This window comes from Cheilinus undulatus, linkage group 21 (assembly GCF_018320785.1).
Source record: "Cheilinus undulatus linkage group 21, ASM1832078v1, whole genome shotgun sequence".
NCBI classification, from domain to species: domain Eukaryota; kingdom Metazoa; phylum Chordata; class Actinopteri; order Labriformes; family Labridae; genus Cheilinus; species Cheilinus undulatus.
In genome coordinates this window covers 32,659,120-32,677,415 of record NC_054885.1, presented here as the reverse complement: position 1 = coordinate 32,677,415, position 18,296 = coordinate 32,659,120, and the positions used below count along the sequence as shown (strand labels likewise).

Here is an 18,296-nt window from a genome sequence, read left to right as displayed (position 1 = left end):
CTGTTCTTTTCAAGTTTCTGGTGGGTTTAATCTGCTTTGGTTGCCAACTCAAGTTTCTTTTATTTTGCCAGTCATACCACAATCATTGTTTGCCCCTGTCATTTGATCACTGTCTTTATCATCATGAAGCCAAATATCCTGGCGTCCACTCCTTTCCTCCGAGGTTCGTAAATTTGAACATTATGCACAGCTCTATCAAAAAGCTCTGTTCACTGCAGGTGTTGCCCCCCCCCCACACACCCAATATCAACTCAAAATAACAAGGCAACTCTTCCATTACACTTAATAAATTTTGTTTTCATTTTGTCAATATGCATCACTGAGTGTCAATTAATTTGAATATAATTAGAAAATAATTTGAAAAAGACATTCTTAAAATAAGCTATATATAATTTAAGTGGATTGGATATCATTAATGCTTTTATTTTGATAGGATTGGTAGTTTTGGCACCAGGTGCCACCTTTATTATGGGTAGGTAAAATATGATAGGTGGGCCAAGAAGATGTATGGCTTTTTTCACCAGGAAGGCACAAGTCAGGAGAACGCCAAAGTGTTTGTGGGAAAATCTCTGTTGAGCAAACATAAATTAAACTGTATCTTTTGCTTGGACATAGATGTTTTTGGTCTTGCAAAAGATCAACTGTCCCTGTGCCACCATGGTTGGTTTAATTTTGAGTTTGTTTTTTAACAGCATCACCACATGTAGTGGCAGTTTGCTTTTGTCAACAAACTGTCATGATCTGTAACTTTAGTTGAACATAGGGGACATAACTGATAAGGGGTTTCTGTACTGAGCACTTACATCTTCATTAGAGGAGATGTATTATGTGCTTATTTCCACTTAAAATTATGATTAAGTTGTTCAGAAAGCTTCTTCAAAATTAAAGTCTTTATTGGAATATATTCCAAAGCAGTTAAGTCATCTCATGACTGAACAAAAATAGCCTCTTATCTTAAAAAAAAGTCCAAAGATGGTTTCAAAATGCACTGAACAGCTTTTGACAAAATATACATCGAAGTAACTCATATTTTGCAGTCACTAATTCACCTGTTAATAAATAAGTTTGTGAACAAAACATATTTTTACACATTTTAGACTTCCCCATTTTGGAAACCCCCCTTTTTTTAAAACAAATCGTGAAAACCTGTGCCACAAACGTTCTAACAAGTTGTTGCAGTGCATCCTCGTACATTAACAAACCCCCAAAATCAAAAGAAAAAAGCAAAACAACACGATGAGTAACAGTAGAAACAATGGTAGTAATACATAATAATAGGATTTTTTTTTATAAAGCAACACTGATAAAAGCAGATATTATAAAGGACTGACTATCAACAATGAAATATACAGATTACATTCCTTCAGGTTGTAAGAATAAAGGGAGCTCGTGTGAGGAGGACGTTTATATCTAAGCCAGAGGGAGGCAGCCAGAGCTTTCTCTTCATAAGAACAGAAAACAATTCCTACTTTTCCCTACAGGAGCACTTATATCATTTATCTCTCGAACTGATTGTGAATTTGAGACTCCTGCACAGGACTCAAACCTTCAGAGCGGACATCTCTTTATGCAAATACATGATGCAAGTTCTGCTTGGAGAGGAGTCACATGCTGAGTGCAGCCATATCCATACGGGTATTTTGTACAAAGTGAAGAGCTTCTTAGCTCTGGTTAGTGGTTACAATGTTGTGGCTGAGAGGTTAAAGGATGACTTGCATCGAGCTTGAGCAAACACTTAGAGCCTGACCATAGGCATATGTTCAGAAAGGTTATGGTTGTGTGAATGCATGACGGCGAGCTTCTAATGTAGTGACACATTCACGTCCAGATTGGAAAATTTTAGTCCTGCAGGCCGACCAAACAGCTCAGATAAAGTCACTGCAGAGACTCCATGACAACAAATGGACAAAGATGGTGACATGCAAAAGTGTAGTGGCTTAGATCCTAAAAAAACAGACTAACAAGAAAACAACGGATGTAAATGAAAAGAAACCAAGCTGAGATGCAGTGTATGAAGAAACAGATGAAGAGTCCATAATCCATCCATTTAATTCGTCCACCTCCTTGAAGAAGGAGGAGCTAAAAGGCGGGATGTACAAGTCTGGTCAGGTCAGAGCCCATCATCGCGGGCTTATTCAGTGCAAGAGACCATTTTGCAAAGGAGATTGGGAGTTGTAGTTTCTTCCATGGTTCCATTCCTCGTCTGTGTTTGTGACAGTTCTCAAACAGACTTCCTGTGATTCTTTCAACGAAACATGTCCGTGATTCACGTTCCTTTAACAGTCCACAATTCTTAGTCTTCGTGTCTTTCATACAAAATCATCCATAGTTCACTTCCAAGTCCCCTCATCCTTAAGCTATGTACAGATAGTGTGATATGTCATACGTGAGAGTGCGGTAGTGATTGGTTCACTGAGGCCGAGGTTCTCCGTGTACTCTGAAGCGGTACAGGCAGGTGTATTCAGGGTGACCCCAGTTCGACAGCACGCGCACCTCAATGATCTGGAAGCTCTTGTCGTTTTGTTCCTGGAGGAGAAGAAGGGAATAATCAGAACATGAAGGCAGATTAGGGATTTGGCCAGCTGCCAGTGTAGCGATTAGCTCAAGATATATCAATAGTATAGCAGCATTTTTTTACAGATCTGGACCATTTTTCTTTATGAAATAAAGAGCAAAGAACTGCATTAAAGCTTTTCATGATAGAAAATATGTTTTTGCTCTTTTCCTGACCTGCTTTGGCATGAGTTTGCAATAGTTGCAGGAAAAGTTTACTTTTACTGTACACCAGAGTTCATATGTAACTATGGGATAGCAGCAGTTCTATCAGAATTGTGCCACATTTCTTTATCAACACAAGAGCAAAGAGCCACATAGAAAGCTGCTCTTAGCGAAGAAGATGTTTTCGCTCTTCTCCTGATGGACCTCGGCTCAACTTTTATCCACTTTAAGCTCCACTGTTCATGAACTATGGCAACGTTTGCCTGTCGAGCTAAGGATACTACCAGAGCTGTGCATGCGTACAACCTCATTTTGTCTCGTCGCTCTGATTGGCCTGTTATGAAGGTGACAGACAGAATGTTTGTCCAATCACCCTCTGATGATTTTTATTTAAAGTCCTGCCTTGCCTAAACCCTTTCTATGGGAGGTTTCCAAGATGAATGTGAAATATATCCATGCAATGAATATAGGAAACAGTCTATCTGGAGTGCCATGTTTCAAAACCCAATGATTTAATATCCTATCGGCCAATATGAGCCCTCATGACAAACATCAGGTTTCAGCATCATTTCATTTCTACCAATAAAATACTTCTAAATCAAAGGAAATGTCTGAAACAATAATTCCCCGTTTAGAATTAACATTTCAAATAGATTAACTTGTTTAAGCCCATTACTGTCAAGAATTCCTCTTATCTGAAACTATCTTTTTTTGAACAGGTCTATTTATCTTTTAAAGTCATTGTATTGCTCAGACCTGTGGTGGATAACAACTGATTAATTTTATTAAAGAGTAGGAAATCAGCTTTCTTACCATGACAGGAAATGTTTGCAGAGACTCCCCGTCTTCCTGGTATGTGTAGTGGCCTAGCAGCTTCCCCTCTTCCTGGTACTCATCATCTAGACCCTGCAGATACACAAACAAACCCTTCAGTGAAAACAGACAACAGTCACTGATGCTGGCGCTGCAACGAATAAATTTTCCTTCCTTTCTTACATAGACTGTGAAATTTTGCGGTGCACTGGTGATGTTTCCAGTCGGGGACAGGGCCTTTGGGATGTGCTCCACACAGAAGGATGTGGGCAGGATCCTTAGGGATAACCGGATCACCAGGTAGCCCTGAGAGCCTTTGAATGCCCAGCAGTTACCGGGGTACACATCAGGCTGAGGGGGTAGAGATGTCAAGGTTTTTAAATGAAAGACAAATCCTTACAATCATTCTGTGACAGTGAAAGCTTATCGATTACAGTGGATTCTGTAAACCATGATGATAGGTTCATATTTGTTGAAGGCTAATGTAAAAACATTTTCACTGATGTGTTTACTATTGTTCAAACTGTCATTTACAAAAACTAAACTCAGCTAAAAAGTAAGGTCATTTGTTTTTAGTAAAACTTTTTTGTTCTTCTTGGAAATAATTAGTTAGAAAACCTTATCATTTCTCTTTTAAATGGTGCCACATTTTTAAGAAACATTCATTTGTGGGTTGAGCAGCAGAGCTGAGAATATGGATTGATAAAGAAACATAATCTAGGATATGATTATTTAACTGTAAAGCGAAAATCCATGCACTCAGATTAGTGCTGCACAATTAATCTAACCCAAATTGCAATACTGTCCATGAATTACAATTGTACAATATTACCAAATCATGCAGCACTAATTGAGATTTGACCTCATTTAGTTTTGCTGTCATGAATTCTTAGTTTATGATCAACTGGATTGGCTTTTTCCCTTGGCTTACACAGCTCTCTGAAGTAACGCTCACCTGGATGACGACCCGAGGAGACTGGGAGAAATACCACAGAGGCAGGCCGAACAGACTCATGAGGGCCGTCTTTGTCTCATATGTCTCCGAGCAGCGAGTGCTGAGGATACTTCCACCTAAAGACACATAGGTGGGTAAGAAGACATATCAGTTATGGTAGAAATTAAGTCAACCCTGTTTTTTTCCCTTTTTAACATTTTAGTCTGTAATCACAGCACAGGTAGAGACAGAATGTGGAGAAAACCAAACCAGACAGGTTTACCACAGAAAACAGCAGAACATACCCAGACTTCCTTTAAATAAGATGGCTCAACAAAGACTCAACCTGTAGTCAAAGATACTGCAGATTATATTTTTTTGTTTGGTAACTAAATAGTTTTGTATTTGACAAACTATCGGTATCTCGTTTACTTCTAATGAGAAAACTTTACAGGGTGCTGAGGTTATCAAAAAAATTGTTGATCCTTTTCCAATACTACATACTTTAAACAACACTATTTTATTTATTTTTACATTCGATAGTTCAATAGCTCCTTAGTTTTGAAAAGAAAATAAACAGTTATGCATTCATATTTCAGCTGTGAGTGGATAGAAAGAGTGCACAGCTGTGGGTGATCAAATAAGGGCTGGAGCTGGTGTCAGCAAACACACCAACATCTCTGCACAGATAGAAGGAAGATTCAGGATTTGGATTCACTGATCCTGAGAATGTTCCTCTCTCTCTGCTCTGCCCTCTATCACAGCCACTGTATTCCTAACACAAACTTTAATTTTTTGGTCATTAAATATGTCTCATTCATCTTTATTATCCTTTAGCTTCTTGTAAAAAAAAAAAGCACTTGGTAATATTGGCATTTGTGTTGCAGACAGATGGAGAGCAGAGCAGAGAGAGAGCGATATCTCCTGGTCCGTAGAAGTTTCCCTTAACGTCCTGATCTGTGGACTGACGACGGCTTTACAACACTGACACCCATTAGATGACATAATTATGAAGAAATTACAAAGGGCGGAATCACTGCATACACTTTTCTCTCATATATTAGTAACAGTTCAGAGGAAATATTTGATTCTAAGAAGGCCCTTTACATTTTTTAAGGAAAATCTGATTATTTTGCCATTCATTACCTTTCATTACAATAAAGAGCATGTCAAATCTTTACATGTAGAAAATTCCCCAGTTTTGTCCAGAACATGATTTTGTGTTGCTGTGCAAACAAAACAGACCAGTATTATCCAATTTTAACCAGTATTGTATGAAACTTCAAAATTCTGGAATTGTGACAACCTTACACAGTACAGCTTTTTTTAAAAACGACATTCATGCTTTCATCGTTGTAATCAGGAACTTTGACTACAGGGATCCTACTTTTTAAGGCCTGAACTGAGAAAAAATTATACGACTTTTTGCATGGCAAACAGTCAAAAAAATGAAAGACATGAGATTTCTCCGTACACCAGATCAGGGCTGAAATTTTTTTATTTAATGCACTGTCCATAAAATGTCAAATGGTGCAGAGTAAACAAACATAAATGCACGTGTTAAATTCTAGCACATTAAATGCCTCTTCTCTATCTATATGCATGTATATGCACAGGCGGCACTGCAGTAAATGATGTTAATTGTTACTTAGATGAGGAAATGCGCAAAAAAGATTGACCAGAACTACATAAGGGCTAGAAAACAAAGACAAGTCAATGTGCCGTCTAAAATTTTTAACTCTCACTGGTGAAAATAAGACTAATTAAGGCCTTAAATTTTAAATGTCTAATTTGAGACTTTTCAAGACTTTTCAAGGATCTGCGGGAGCTCTGTACTAGGTTTGATAGCCTGAAAAATAAGCAGAAATAACTCATATTAGGCTAAACCAAAGACAGATGAATAAACTGAATTGATTCAATACATGAGGATGCAACTTGGACTACAGTTTATGGTTGATACCAAACACCTAATCTTCTTTTTATCTCTATTTCAGACAAACAGGTAGAAATGATGGAGGCAACATGTGTTGCTGTAACTACACTGGTTAATTTTGTGACATTACCAATGTAACATCATGATTCTTGAAGTTTCTATAAACAGTTTCCTCAAACTGAAGGTCTTTAGTGCCCGCAGAGAACATTCACTGGTAATAATTAACAAAAAATGCTTGATTTTGCAGACAATTTTAAGCCTTAACTCCAAACATGACCTAGTACCAACCAGATTATGAGTTTAGAGCCAGCTTTATGATGGAAAACTGACTTCAGGCTGAACAGACCAGGCTTACCCTCTGACCTTGCTTCATGGTTACACCCCCCCAGGTTCAGTCGTTGCCTTTATAAACATTGTGTTAACTTCTACTCGACTAGAACATGTCGATGCCCCATGTGTGTTTTGACTGTCTCATGTAGGTAAACAGACTGCTCAGTAACACAAATGACAATAGAGCCTGAGCTTCTGCCGTTAATACCCAGCTGTCCTCAGTCCAGAGCTCTAATGAATGCCTCTTACGTAACCAGGGTGGGGGTATTAGCCAGGCCTGAGTTAAAGAGCAGCTACATGGGTAATCTCGTAAGGCACAGAGAGGTCAGTTATGTTGATGTCAGGCTCCTTCCTTACCTCCTGACTCCAGTGCATAGTCCACTTGGCCTGTTCGGTCCTGGGAGTAGAGCCTCAAGGCGTTTTGGACGATCAGCTTCACTTGCTGGGGAAGAAAACCACAACACAAACCAGCCATATGAAGCATTTCATCTTAGCTTATGTGATTACAATGAAAATCCACTGTGATTATGGCATTGATGGTGGTAGGGTGATGGTAGGAGTCATTACCTCTTCGGACAGTCCCTCAGTAGACACAGTGTGCTGGACGCTCCCGGTTACTGTCTGAACAATGCTCTTGGCTTGGGACTCAGCCTCGCCCAGGGTTTGGGCCCTGTTCTGCTCCAGTTGCAGAGATACGTTCTTCAGGATGCTCAACTCCAGGGCAGCCAGTGAGGCCTGCAGGTCAGGCGTGCTAACGTAGCGCTGAGACAGCCAGGCAATCAGCGACTCAGGCACTTCTCCCTGCTCCTCTCCAGACCCACCACCGAAGAACAGAGCCTGCAACTCCTTACGAACCTGAGAGGACACCTGAGAGGAGACCTGGGCTGATATCTGGGAGGAAGAAACAGACATGTAATGAATAAAGACAAAGTCTAAACCATCTACAGAACTGCATTACCAATATTAAAACAGGATTTTTGGTCTGCATCTCCCCAACACTACAGGGCAGACAGGTAAATTTTACATGAGTTACTTTTTATGTTGCTTACCGTCTCCTGCAGTGTTTCCAGCTGCTCACATTTGCCCTTACATCCCAAAACACCCTGCAGGTCCTGTCTGACTTTGCCCAGCTCCACTTCAAGTCTCTGCACCTCCACTAGCAAAGCATCATGGTCCTCCTGCTTCACACCCACACTGAGTGAAAGAGGGCATTGACGTGTTAGCTGCTACAACATTTAAGAAGATGCTCCTTTAGTTTGACTGAATCAGCCTGTTAGAAGAAATTTAGGTTGTTTTTCCTTAAGGTTTTAATACCTGATGGGGATGGGGTCTGCTGCAGGAGTGGGAGCCTCTTTCTGTTGTTTTTGCTGCTTCTGGTGCTCAAACATCTGCTGCTTCTGCTGAACCTCCTACAACACATTACATTTATTAGGATGACTGAGGAAATCACAACAAAACTCAAACAAAGTCTTATATTTTTGAAAACTCGTCTTTAGAGAAGAAGCAAACTTTTAACAATAAGCATAAAACAGAATTAATGACTATGTTATAAAAAGAGTAATTAGATATTTGATACTGCCTAATTCCTCCTTAGAGTCTTTACACATGGATCCAAACAAACCAGTCCTGCTTTCATACCTTCTCTTGTCTCACCTCAGCGGTCTGGTTCACCTGTCTGAGCTTGTCAGAATAATTGTTTTCTCTTCTAAACCTTGTTTGCTCTATAACTCCTGTAAATGTCCTATTGTCCTATTGTCTTAGCCTCTTGGAAGATATCCTTGTCTAGTAGTGTAATTTTATTAATTTGATGTTGTTCCTCAAAAGCATCTACCATTATGTTTGGTCCTTGTTGTAAAATATGGATGATTAACTTATAACAGTTAAAAGGAATTTTCAAACCTATAGGTTATCTGCTCTGCTCTAAATCATAAATTAAAAACACTGTTGCATAATTACCTAAAGTTCAGTCAGTGTTAACATGAGGACATTTAAATGTGGATTAACACGAGAGTAATGCTCTCTAATTGGTCAAATATCTTTCAGGAAAAATCTTGAGAATAAACCAACACTCCTGTCTGGCAGAAGCCTCTCTTTAGTTTCAAAATGAAAAAAACTTCATGGACCAATGTTGATGCTGGTCACTGTTTTCTATAAGGGATGGGAAAATTAATTTACATTTAGATAAAACCACATGTCTTACTACAATTTTCAAATAGCAGAAGATGCAGCATTTCTTGGACCTGAAATGTGTTTAAAAATACTTGTTCAAAAAATTTTTTGAGGCAGAGATGTTATGCTCTACATCGGTGGTTCCCAACCTTTTTTCCTTTGAGCCCTCCTACTTGCATCTAGGAAAACTTTAGCCCCCCAAGGACTGACACAAAAAAGTGATACTTTGTGGCCAAAATTAACATAAATTGTTTGTAAATCCAAACAAAGTAGCCCGAAACAAAAATCATTCTACAAAAAAAAAAAGGGTATGAATTATTTATTAGTGTTATTCCATGATTTCTGTTAATATGTGCAGATCTATTAACAACTTCAGCGCAGACGGACGCCAGAGTTTTTTTCTCTGAACATAGTCCTGGTCATATCAAAGATAATCAACAAAACTGGGTTTGAGTCATTGGTAGTTTTGTGTAGTTTTAGATTCAAAACTGACCTTGTTCAGTCATCTGTGGACAAAAAATGTCTACTTCCAAAAACTGATATCAAAATACAACAACTTTTTTTTTTTCCATTTTTGGGGCTTAGGTCATTCAATCAGTATTCAAGTATTCATTTTCAAGATCTTGAAACTGATTCAAAAATAACTCACTTCCATTTTTTTTTTAATTAAAAAAAACAACACCGGTGACCTCTCGAGTTAAACCGACATTTAAAGGGTTAAAATTGCCAGAGTATTTAAAAACTTGTTGTTTTGATCAGGACTGTAGTTGATGAAAAGATTTAATCCAAAAGTTTAGGGAAAAAACATTTTCTATAGTTCTTTTATATTTTATCAAGGTGGACATTTTTATCCTGAATGGCTTATTTGCCTGAGTCCAGATTGGTACCAGAGAATTAAAACACATGTTCACATGGCTACGGCAGCTTATCTAATCCAAAAAAGTGTAATGCTTCCATCAGTTAGGTCAGATCAAGGTGGATTTATATCCTGAGCAGATTGAACCGACACAACAGTCTGACTTTTCAAGCATTCTCAGCAGAGCTGTTTGGCCCACATCAGGGTTAGCTGACAGCTTTCATATCAACGAAAATGGGCCACACTAACTTAGATACAAGACTCAAGTTTGTTTATAATAAACCAATCAGATTAGGTGTGAAAAGGACGTGACAGAGTGGACGGTAACATCACATTATTGTGGTATCTGCCTTTGTGAATGTTTAAAGGAATAATAACACAGCTTCAACACAGCACTGCAGCAGGAATACACTGAAAACACTTAATATAGCTGAGTAGACAAGTGTGAAAAATGAACCATCTTGCCACCATTCAGCCTCCATTTTTCAAGTGTTTTTTAACAGGAGGCAGTAAATTCTCCATGCATACCTCAGTTTTGGCAGCCAGAGTGCTCAGCAGAAGTTCTAGCTCAGCCAGCCGTAATGCGTGACTCTCCTGGTGCTCTTTCTGTTTCTCCTCACTCTGCATGAAGCAAGGATTAAAAAAAATGTGAGGAATTCATCAGTAAGTCTGTATTTTAATCAAAACATTAGTGTTACAAGGCAAAGTTACAACCCTTATCTCCATACCTTTGCCCTGTTTGTGCTCTCCTGCTCCAGCTCTCCTCGTAACACGCCCAGTCTCTGCTCAAGCAGCGAGGACACCCACAGGCCCAGGCTCTCCCTGTCTGTCTGAGTGTGGAGCTGCTCCTTCAGGGTGCTGTAAAGACCCAAAACGTCTCCATGACGCTGCTCTTGCTTTTCATCACCCTGTTTGACTCGCTCCCACAGCAGGATGAGCTGCTTCTCCACACGTTCCAGTCGCTCTAAATCCAGGCCAGAGACAGCCATGGGAGGAAGGATCGACTGAGAAGCAGAAAAAAAGAGGAAGAGTTGAAGCATACAGTCCATCATGATGTAGCTTATTTGCTTTCATTGTTTCAGTGCCTTACTGGTGCTTGTGAGACCGGTGTGGCTGGGGTCTGCACCAGAGGAGTCTCTGGTGCAGGGACAGGGACAGAGGCAGGAGCTGGAGCAGAAGCTGGAACCAAGTTTGACAGGAGGGCGAAGGGAGAGGCAGGACGCCACTCGGTGAGGTTAATGGCTGGAAGGTAGGCGAGCAGGGCAGCAGTGGACGGACCCCAGAACCATAAAGCTGCATAAGGACAAGAATTAGTGAAGGTGAATCCCAGTGTTGCTGATAACAATCTCAGAAAGTATGGAGACATGATGAGTCAAGCCTTCTGAACAACTTAGGATATGTCACTGATATTAAGCATATATTTTTATTTATGCAACTTCCACCAGGCCTAAAGACTTGTTGAAATATTAGAAAGTGCAGAGTTTGAGCTATGATATGCTATAAAAAGAGCTGATGAATTATGGCTGGCTGTTTGGATATAAATATATCAAAAACTTGTACATTTACTGTAGTTTTGTGGCTCTGTTAACTTAAAAGAGATGCTTTCTATTTTTCCCACTCATTATTATTGCTTTAAGCTAAAGGGGACAGGTTTCAAATTGATCTTTGGACTCAAAATGACTAAAACTGGTCCTGCCTCACACCTGCAGCTCTACGTTAAAAATCAAGTAAAATATCTGTGTTTGGACAAGTTTTACCAGACATCACGTCAGCTCAGCGTGTGATTTTTTTCTTTTTTTTTAAGATTTATTTTTGGGCTTTTTCGTGCCTTTATTAGAGAGAGAAGACAGTGGATAGAGTCGGTAACAGGGAAGAGAGCAGGGAGAGACATGCAGGAAATAGTGCCACAGGCCGGATTCAAACGCAGGTCGCCTGCGCACATGGTGCGCGCCTTAACCACTCGACTACGGGCGCGCCCCAGCGTGTGTTTTTTTTTTTTTTTTTATGAACTTTACACACAGAAATTCAGCCAGACAAAAACTTCTGTCGCCTCCATCAGCTCTGCACATAGGCATGACAACAGTGCTATGCTGGCTAAAAGTTCATCAGAGAAATTCAAGGCTGTCTGTGGAAAAAATACTGTTTTCAGCAGACATCTAAGTGATACAAAGATTTCTGTGTTTGGTTGTGATTAAAACCACATTTTTGATCCTTCAGCCATCACAATAAAAACATGCATTTTATGATATCGGGCTTTCATTTTGGAGTTGATACATCAAATTTGTGTTTATTCCTCTTCGCCACCAAATTTCAGCCATTCCCCCATATTTGGCATGGTTCCCTAAGGGTTACTGTTATAATAATTTAATAAAATTTGAAAAAAATAATGATGCATAAATATCAAACTTGTTGCTCCTCTTTAACATAGTCATGGCTTTGCTAATCTCTTCAAAGACATCAAATATGCATGTAGTATAAGGGAAATATTTCATATTTTGTGTTTTTAACATCAGAAAAACTTTTTCTGCAGTACAACGGGGAGTGAAATGGTTAAATTAAAATAATTTATTAATGTTCATCATTAGGTCTAGTCTTGATGAAAAAATTAATGCAAAAAAAGTGTTTTTTTTTTTTTATTTTAAACCTGTAGTATTTTTATTACTATTTATGTATGACGTCCAATTCTGATGACCACCTCCCAAATGTAACAATCTCTTAAAGTTTTAAAAGTCAATTTAAAAATTAAATAAAAATTAAATTTGTTGCTCACTATCAACATATTTAATATCAAAAAATATACAGATATTATAAATTGTCAAATAAATATGAAAAATATATAATATAAAGTAATATTTAAAAATATTTTAGATTTTTTTTTTTACATCACAAATATCAGGTTTTAGCACCTAAACTGGCATTCAAAGTGTTAAATTCCCAACAATCAACTTATATTTAATATTTATGATAAGGTCTGATCTTGATTTAAAAAGCTGATGCAAAAAAGTTGGAAAAAAATAACCTTTATTGTTTTTATATTTTTATTTTTGGTCACAAACACCCTCAGTTATTACCCTAACAACTTATCTTACATCATCTGAGTGTTGAGACAAGCACAGAGGAATTGACATTTGAAAATCTCCCATCCATGTGTTCGTTTAAAATGAAAATTTAATGCAGGATTAAAGGTCGATTGAAGCAGTTCATCAAGACAGCCCAGAGGAACTACAGTATTTGTCTGTGTTGATGTGTTTTTTTACAGTCTTAAGTTGAGATGAGTGATGCTGAAACCAAGGAGAGTGACTCACAAGAGGCTCAGCAGGCCTGACCTGAATCTGCTGCTGGATATGCAGCAGGCTCTAGGGATGTGTGCTGGTTAGGACTCCTACTCTTTACTACGGAGTCATTTTGGTCTCTGCTTGAGCTGGCTAAATGGGTTACACACCTGTGTCTGATAAACTTACCAAGGAGGAGCAGAAGGGGCAAAAGCAGCCACAGCAGCTTCCAGAGCTTAGGAAGGCATCTGAAACAAAGAAACACGCTGGTCAGGTGAAACAGAACTGAAGACATCCCATAAAGTTACATCTAAGGACAGGAAAGATAACAATAAAAGGACATCTAGACTGAGCTGCAAATGTAGGTGACAACTTTTGTATTTCTTATATAACTCAAGGTTTTCACTCTGACATATTTTAGATTTATCTCACCAATGTAACTGCTTTGATATGTAAAAAAGTAGCAGTATTTAAAGTCTGAGCCATTGCTATGTGCAGAAACTTAAAAGTTCAGAAAGACAAAGGGAGAAATTCTCTTACCGTGTCAGAAAGAAGACATTCAGGAGAGACATAAGAGACACCAGCTGGTACCATCCTGATGCAAGAAACCACAGAAGCCCCCTGCCTGCCTTCACTGTGCAGATGGAATAAATATGAGATAGAAAAAAAAAATTCAGACAAAACATTGTTGCACAAGGCAGAAGCAGGGAAGCTGCTTATTTTCTAAGACGATAATAAAAAGTGCTGCTAACCTGGAGCAGCCAGGATCATCCAGAAGAGAGAGAGCAGCCTCTGCAGCACCGTCCCAGCCCCTGATCCCAACGCTTTGCCTGCTCTCACCACACAGTAACCCGGCTGGAGGAGGCAGTAACCTGCAGCACAAAGTGGAAGGAGGGTAAATGTCAAAATGAGCCATCTAAACTTAACACTCCAATCCTTGAAACAGCAAACTCTTATCAACAAAAGTGAAATGCTGGTTAACCTGTGTAAGCTAGGACGCTCCACAGCGCCCCTGCCAGGCGCCTTGGCCTGGAGGACTTTGTAAGGAGGACGGTTTGTGTCTCAGAATGCTGCTTCCCTTTACAGTCATCACCTGCGTACCCAAAAAAATAACGGATGGCAGGCAAAAGAAACAGAAAAACAAAGGGTGTGTAAATGAAAGGCTTTATGATGGAAGCAATGACAAAGTAAATAATTGAAGCAAAGGAAATTAAAATATAAAAAGCAGCAGAAGCACTAAATCATATTTATATACTGAAAGGAAAAAGCAAAAGAGCTACTTGCATACATGTTGCACAATGAATAAATGGCATATGGCTCACACAGTCAATGTGAGGTAACACCTGTTGACCCTCAATGCCTTCTGTTATTGCACACCTGCACACCTCTGCATTAATAAACATCTTAAAATGAAAACAGCTGTCAGCATTAATGCATTAGTAACAATGAGATTAAGGTCCAAAATTAACATTAAATTCATTTAATCCTATTAATCAAATGCTTTTTTTGTCCTTTTAGGCTACCACAACAGGATACTGACTGCTCATTGTAGCTTTTCCTGTTCTCACAGTGATGGAAAATAAAAACACAGCTGTTCCTTTAAATGTCTGATTTCACTCCTTAAACTCACGGACAGCTCAGAGGAGGATTCAAAAGTACTCTACACCTTAAGATATCAAACATGCCATATTCTTACTATGCCCATTCGCTACCTTATTTCAGTGGTTACGCTACCCTAGCTTATGACAATACAAAATATAAATTAAATGCAATGCAAGGAACAGTTCCTTGAAAAAAATTCTTAGCTTGTTGTTAGCCTTGCATGAGTAACTGACACAAGGAAAGCAACTAAACTGGCAATCCTTAAAGTGTGCATGCTGTCACATTAGCCCAGATGACTTGACATGACAGTCATTTTGTACATGCACTCCTGCATATTGTTTATTTAATTTAGGACAAAATAAACTCTCTGAAGCTGCCTCCTACAGCTGATTCATGGTTTCAGATCACACTGGTGTGGCAGTGCAGCACTTTCCTAAAAATAAGTCTACACATTAAGATAAAGAAAATATGTGTTTGCATTTGTTTGTTAAATCAAGACACTGGAAATCATTGCCTCAGATTGTAAATATGGAATTAGAATTTGTTCTGACTTGCAAAATAACTATGACAGCCATAAAATGTACCTAATTCAACAAAAAGGTAGTTAAAAACTCATCTGTATTTAAACACCATATAACCACCTACTAATGATAGAAATTTTCTTTTCAAACAGATGAAGCTGCATTGTTGCTCCAGTCTTTTGTTTTTCTTTATTTCATGTCTATATTCATTTATAAGCCAGTCAAAGCTTTGGTACATGTTTCAGGATATCTTTTTTTAGGGGAGAGAGCCATCATTTGACCTTTTCTGATGTATATATTCAGCCCTTTTTGATACCAAACTAAAACTAACTAAAGTAAAGCAGTTTGTAATGTTTATTTATGATAACAGCTCCATCATGTGTTTTAAGCTAATGTGTCAAATTTGTCCCTTAATATAAGTCTGAAGAGTCATCTTGACCTGTAAAGTATTTGAGGTCATACTGGTCAACATGCTGCTGACTTTCTGAATCCGTTCACACAACCTCTGCTCGCTGGGGTGAGCACAGATCACGCATAAAATTAACTCTGTCACTCATTGCTTTGGCAGAAAAGCCAGTATGGAGAGAGTGTTGGTAGTGAGTGCACACTTACATAGGGAACCATTGAGATTTAGATGTGATGCATCTTCAGCCATCAGCCCTTTCACATTCATGCTTCCACAGAAACTCGAGTGAGCTGCACAAAATAACACAAAATATTTGTTTGCTTTTTAAAATCTCACACAAATTATGCAGAATGGCTGATAGGCAATCTGAGGAGCGGCTCTGTATCTACTTTGACTGTGAACAAATGTGTAGGAGAGGATGCACACAGTTACATCAGATGGAAAAATGGGTAAAGAAACGAAGTGAAATTGATGATTCAGAGTGGACTGAATTATCCTGCAGCTATAAAAATTAACAACTTCTTTTAGTAGATTAGAATAAAACTGACCCTGCTGAAACTTAATATGCTTTCAAACACTATGTGCACAATAATCAAAAAGTTAATCATCAGAGGAGTTAGAAATCAGGGCTTTCTGTGAGGTAGGAGGTCTTTGAAATTGTGCTTAAATCATTTTCATTGCAACTGAACAACATCATGTAAGCAATATTCATTTTGGCAGCTATCTTACATGAACTCTTTTAGATGAAAATACTCACTAGTTTCAGTCATATTCAGTCTTTTTTAAGCTTCTATAATGTGTCAACAGATCAACTAGAATATTTCAGATAAATTTTAGTCAATAAAATGTCTTCAGTTTTACTTTAAGTCAATTTTTTTTCTTCACACAATAGCTTAAATTGCCTAACTGTGAAAGGAATACAACTGTGTGTTACTTAAAACATGGTACTAAGAATTACTGAATTAAAAAACTGTTAAGGAAATGGATTGAATGACTGAATTAAACTTGTAGAGGAAGGAAAAGTTCTGGCATTGCAGCAACATATCAAAAGAGAAAGAAGGTTGTAAAATACAACATGATTTGAATAAGAATTAGCAGCATAAATAAAACTAAATAAAATGAAATTAAAAAATGTCAGATCATCCTTAAAGAGGTTCTTTAAGGACGACTGAATTATCCAATTATGAGACTTCTTTGACCATTACTAAGAAAGTAGGAGCTTAGGAAGGACAGATATGGTAAAACCAAAGTAAACTGACAGAAGAGCATCAAAGAAGGTCATGAGCTGCGATGCTCAGTCTCCAGTGTTTGCAGCTACCTTGTCCTTCATCACCTCTGGACATGTAGCCCTTCACCCTGTTCAGAGTGTTCTGCTTGAGCAGCCAAAGCTGAGACCAACTGGAGGATGCTGCCCGTCCCACAGAGTCAAAGAATGAAGTTAACACACCTGATGATGATAAAAAAATAATCCTTGTTATTTTAGAGACACAGCTGAGACACAACATAATATAAATAAGAACAGGTCATAGGATGAGAATGAAATGAAGGGGATGAAAGAAACGTCAAGAGGCTGTGAAGAGATAAAGAGAGCGATAATAAGGCTTCATATGAAACAGAAATAGACCATGACTCAGCCGGAAATGTTAAGACTGATGACAGGGAGCCTGCTAAGGCTGAAATATGTGCTGTGATTTAAAGTAGATAGAAAAGTTCTATTTTTCTTCTAGATCACAGACTCAATCTAAGCTGAATGACCAAGGTAAAACTGCCACAAGGCAGGACAGAAGAGGACAGAGGACCAAGGCATTTCCAACTTTTGGAAATGTAAACACAAAAAAAAATTGTATCATGCCATAGCAAACTGAACCAGACTGCTCAGTGGAAATGACCTAGTTGAGTCTAATCATCAGCATGTTTCACTCTGACACTACAGAGCAGCCAGATAACAAGCTGAACATCACGTTTCTATCTGTGTGATTGTGAGTGAAGCATGGTAGTAAGGTAAAAGATGTGTTCTGCCCTCCTTAAGTTTGATGTCTGTAGTAACAGCAACATGAGGCCAGTGTTCGCTTTGTAGAAAATCTCAGTCAGTCTATTTGGGGTTTCTATACGAGCTGGGCTCAAGACACTTTGTCTTTGCCCAATGCTGCGGCGACTCATTGTACAATGGCTAGTAACAACTGTTAAAATGTGTGTTTAAACTGATGATTTGCTTGTTTTAAGTCCATGATGATTCAAAGAAGTGGTAAATGAGGTCAGAGAAACCCCTGTTGCATTAACTAACTGGTATTGCTGCTATGCTAAGCTAAATCAATGCTAAACAGTGAATCGCTGACAAAACCTTCCCATTACAAGTCTATGTTCGTTGTTTTCCTCGTATGCTCTTATTGTGAACACCCACATCAGGAAATGTGGGGTTTTTTAGTAGCAGCTAAACACATCTCAGCAAAAGAGGAGTGAAATTTTGGGCTACAGGTTCTTTTCTAAAGAAGTGAACACAGAAAGACTTCAAAAAACATTTTACTGTGATCTTATGCTCATACATGACATTAGTATGCAATCACAAGTTTGTTTTACAGTGAGAAGGGGGTTTTAACCCCTAAATATGCATTTAAATGCATTATCTCTTTTAATTTGTAGTACCATACTTTATTACAGTTACCGCAAAGGGCAAAAATGTCCTGTAATATGATATTTAGGCCATATTGTCCAGGTCTACTGACCACTTGGTATCAAAATGTG

At 38.5% G+C, this 18,296-nt stretch overlaps 1 protein-coding gene across 4 annotated transcripts in view; it reads right to left on the bottom strand.

Annotated features, from left to right (window-relative positions):
* Nucleotides 1–875: 875 nt before the first annotated feature.
* sun1 (Sad1 and UNC84 domain containing 1) overlaps nt 876–18,296 on the bottom strand; it is a 51,881-nt gene continuing 34,460 nt past the window's right edge. For all 4 annotated transcript variants that reach the window (XM_041816807.1, XM_041816806.1, XM_041816805.1 and 1 more), the window contains 17 exons: nt 16,873–17,001; nt 15,761–15,844; nt 14,008–14,118; nt 13,778–13,897; nt 13,566–13,659; nt 13,215–13,273; nt 10,844–11,046; nt 10,482–10,757; nt 10,282–10,374; nt 8,043–8,137; nt 7,778–7,922; nt 7,296–7,619; nt 7,086–7,170; nt 4,487–4,602; nt 3,715–3,882; nt 3,532–3,624; nt 876–2,526 (listed from right to left, as the gene is read on the bottom strand). In XM_041816807.1, the coding sequence (XP_041672741.1) occupies nt 2,410–2,526; nt 3,532–3,624; nt 3,715–3,882; nt 4,487–4,602; nt 7,086–7,170; nt 7,296–7,619; nt 7,778–7,922; nt 8,043–8,137; nt 10,282–10,374; nt 10,482–10,757; nt 10,844–11,046; nt 13,215–13,273; nt 13,566–13,659; nt 13,778–13,897; nt 14,008–14,118; nt 15,761–15,844; nt 16,873–17,001 (2,312 nt within the window). In that variant the 3' untranslated portion in view covers nt 876–2,409. The remainder of the gene's footprint in view (nt 2,527–3,531; nt 3,625–3,714; nt 3,883–4,486; nt 4,603–7,085; nt 7,171–7,295; nt 7,620–7,777; nt 7,923–8,042; nt 8,138–10,281; nt 10,375–10,481; nt 10,758–10,843; nt 11,047–13,214; nt 13,274–13,565; nt 13,660–13,777; nt 13,898–14,007; nt 14,119–15,760; nt 15,845–16,872; nt 17,002–18,296) is intronic.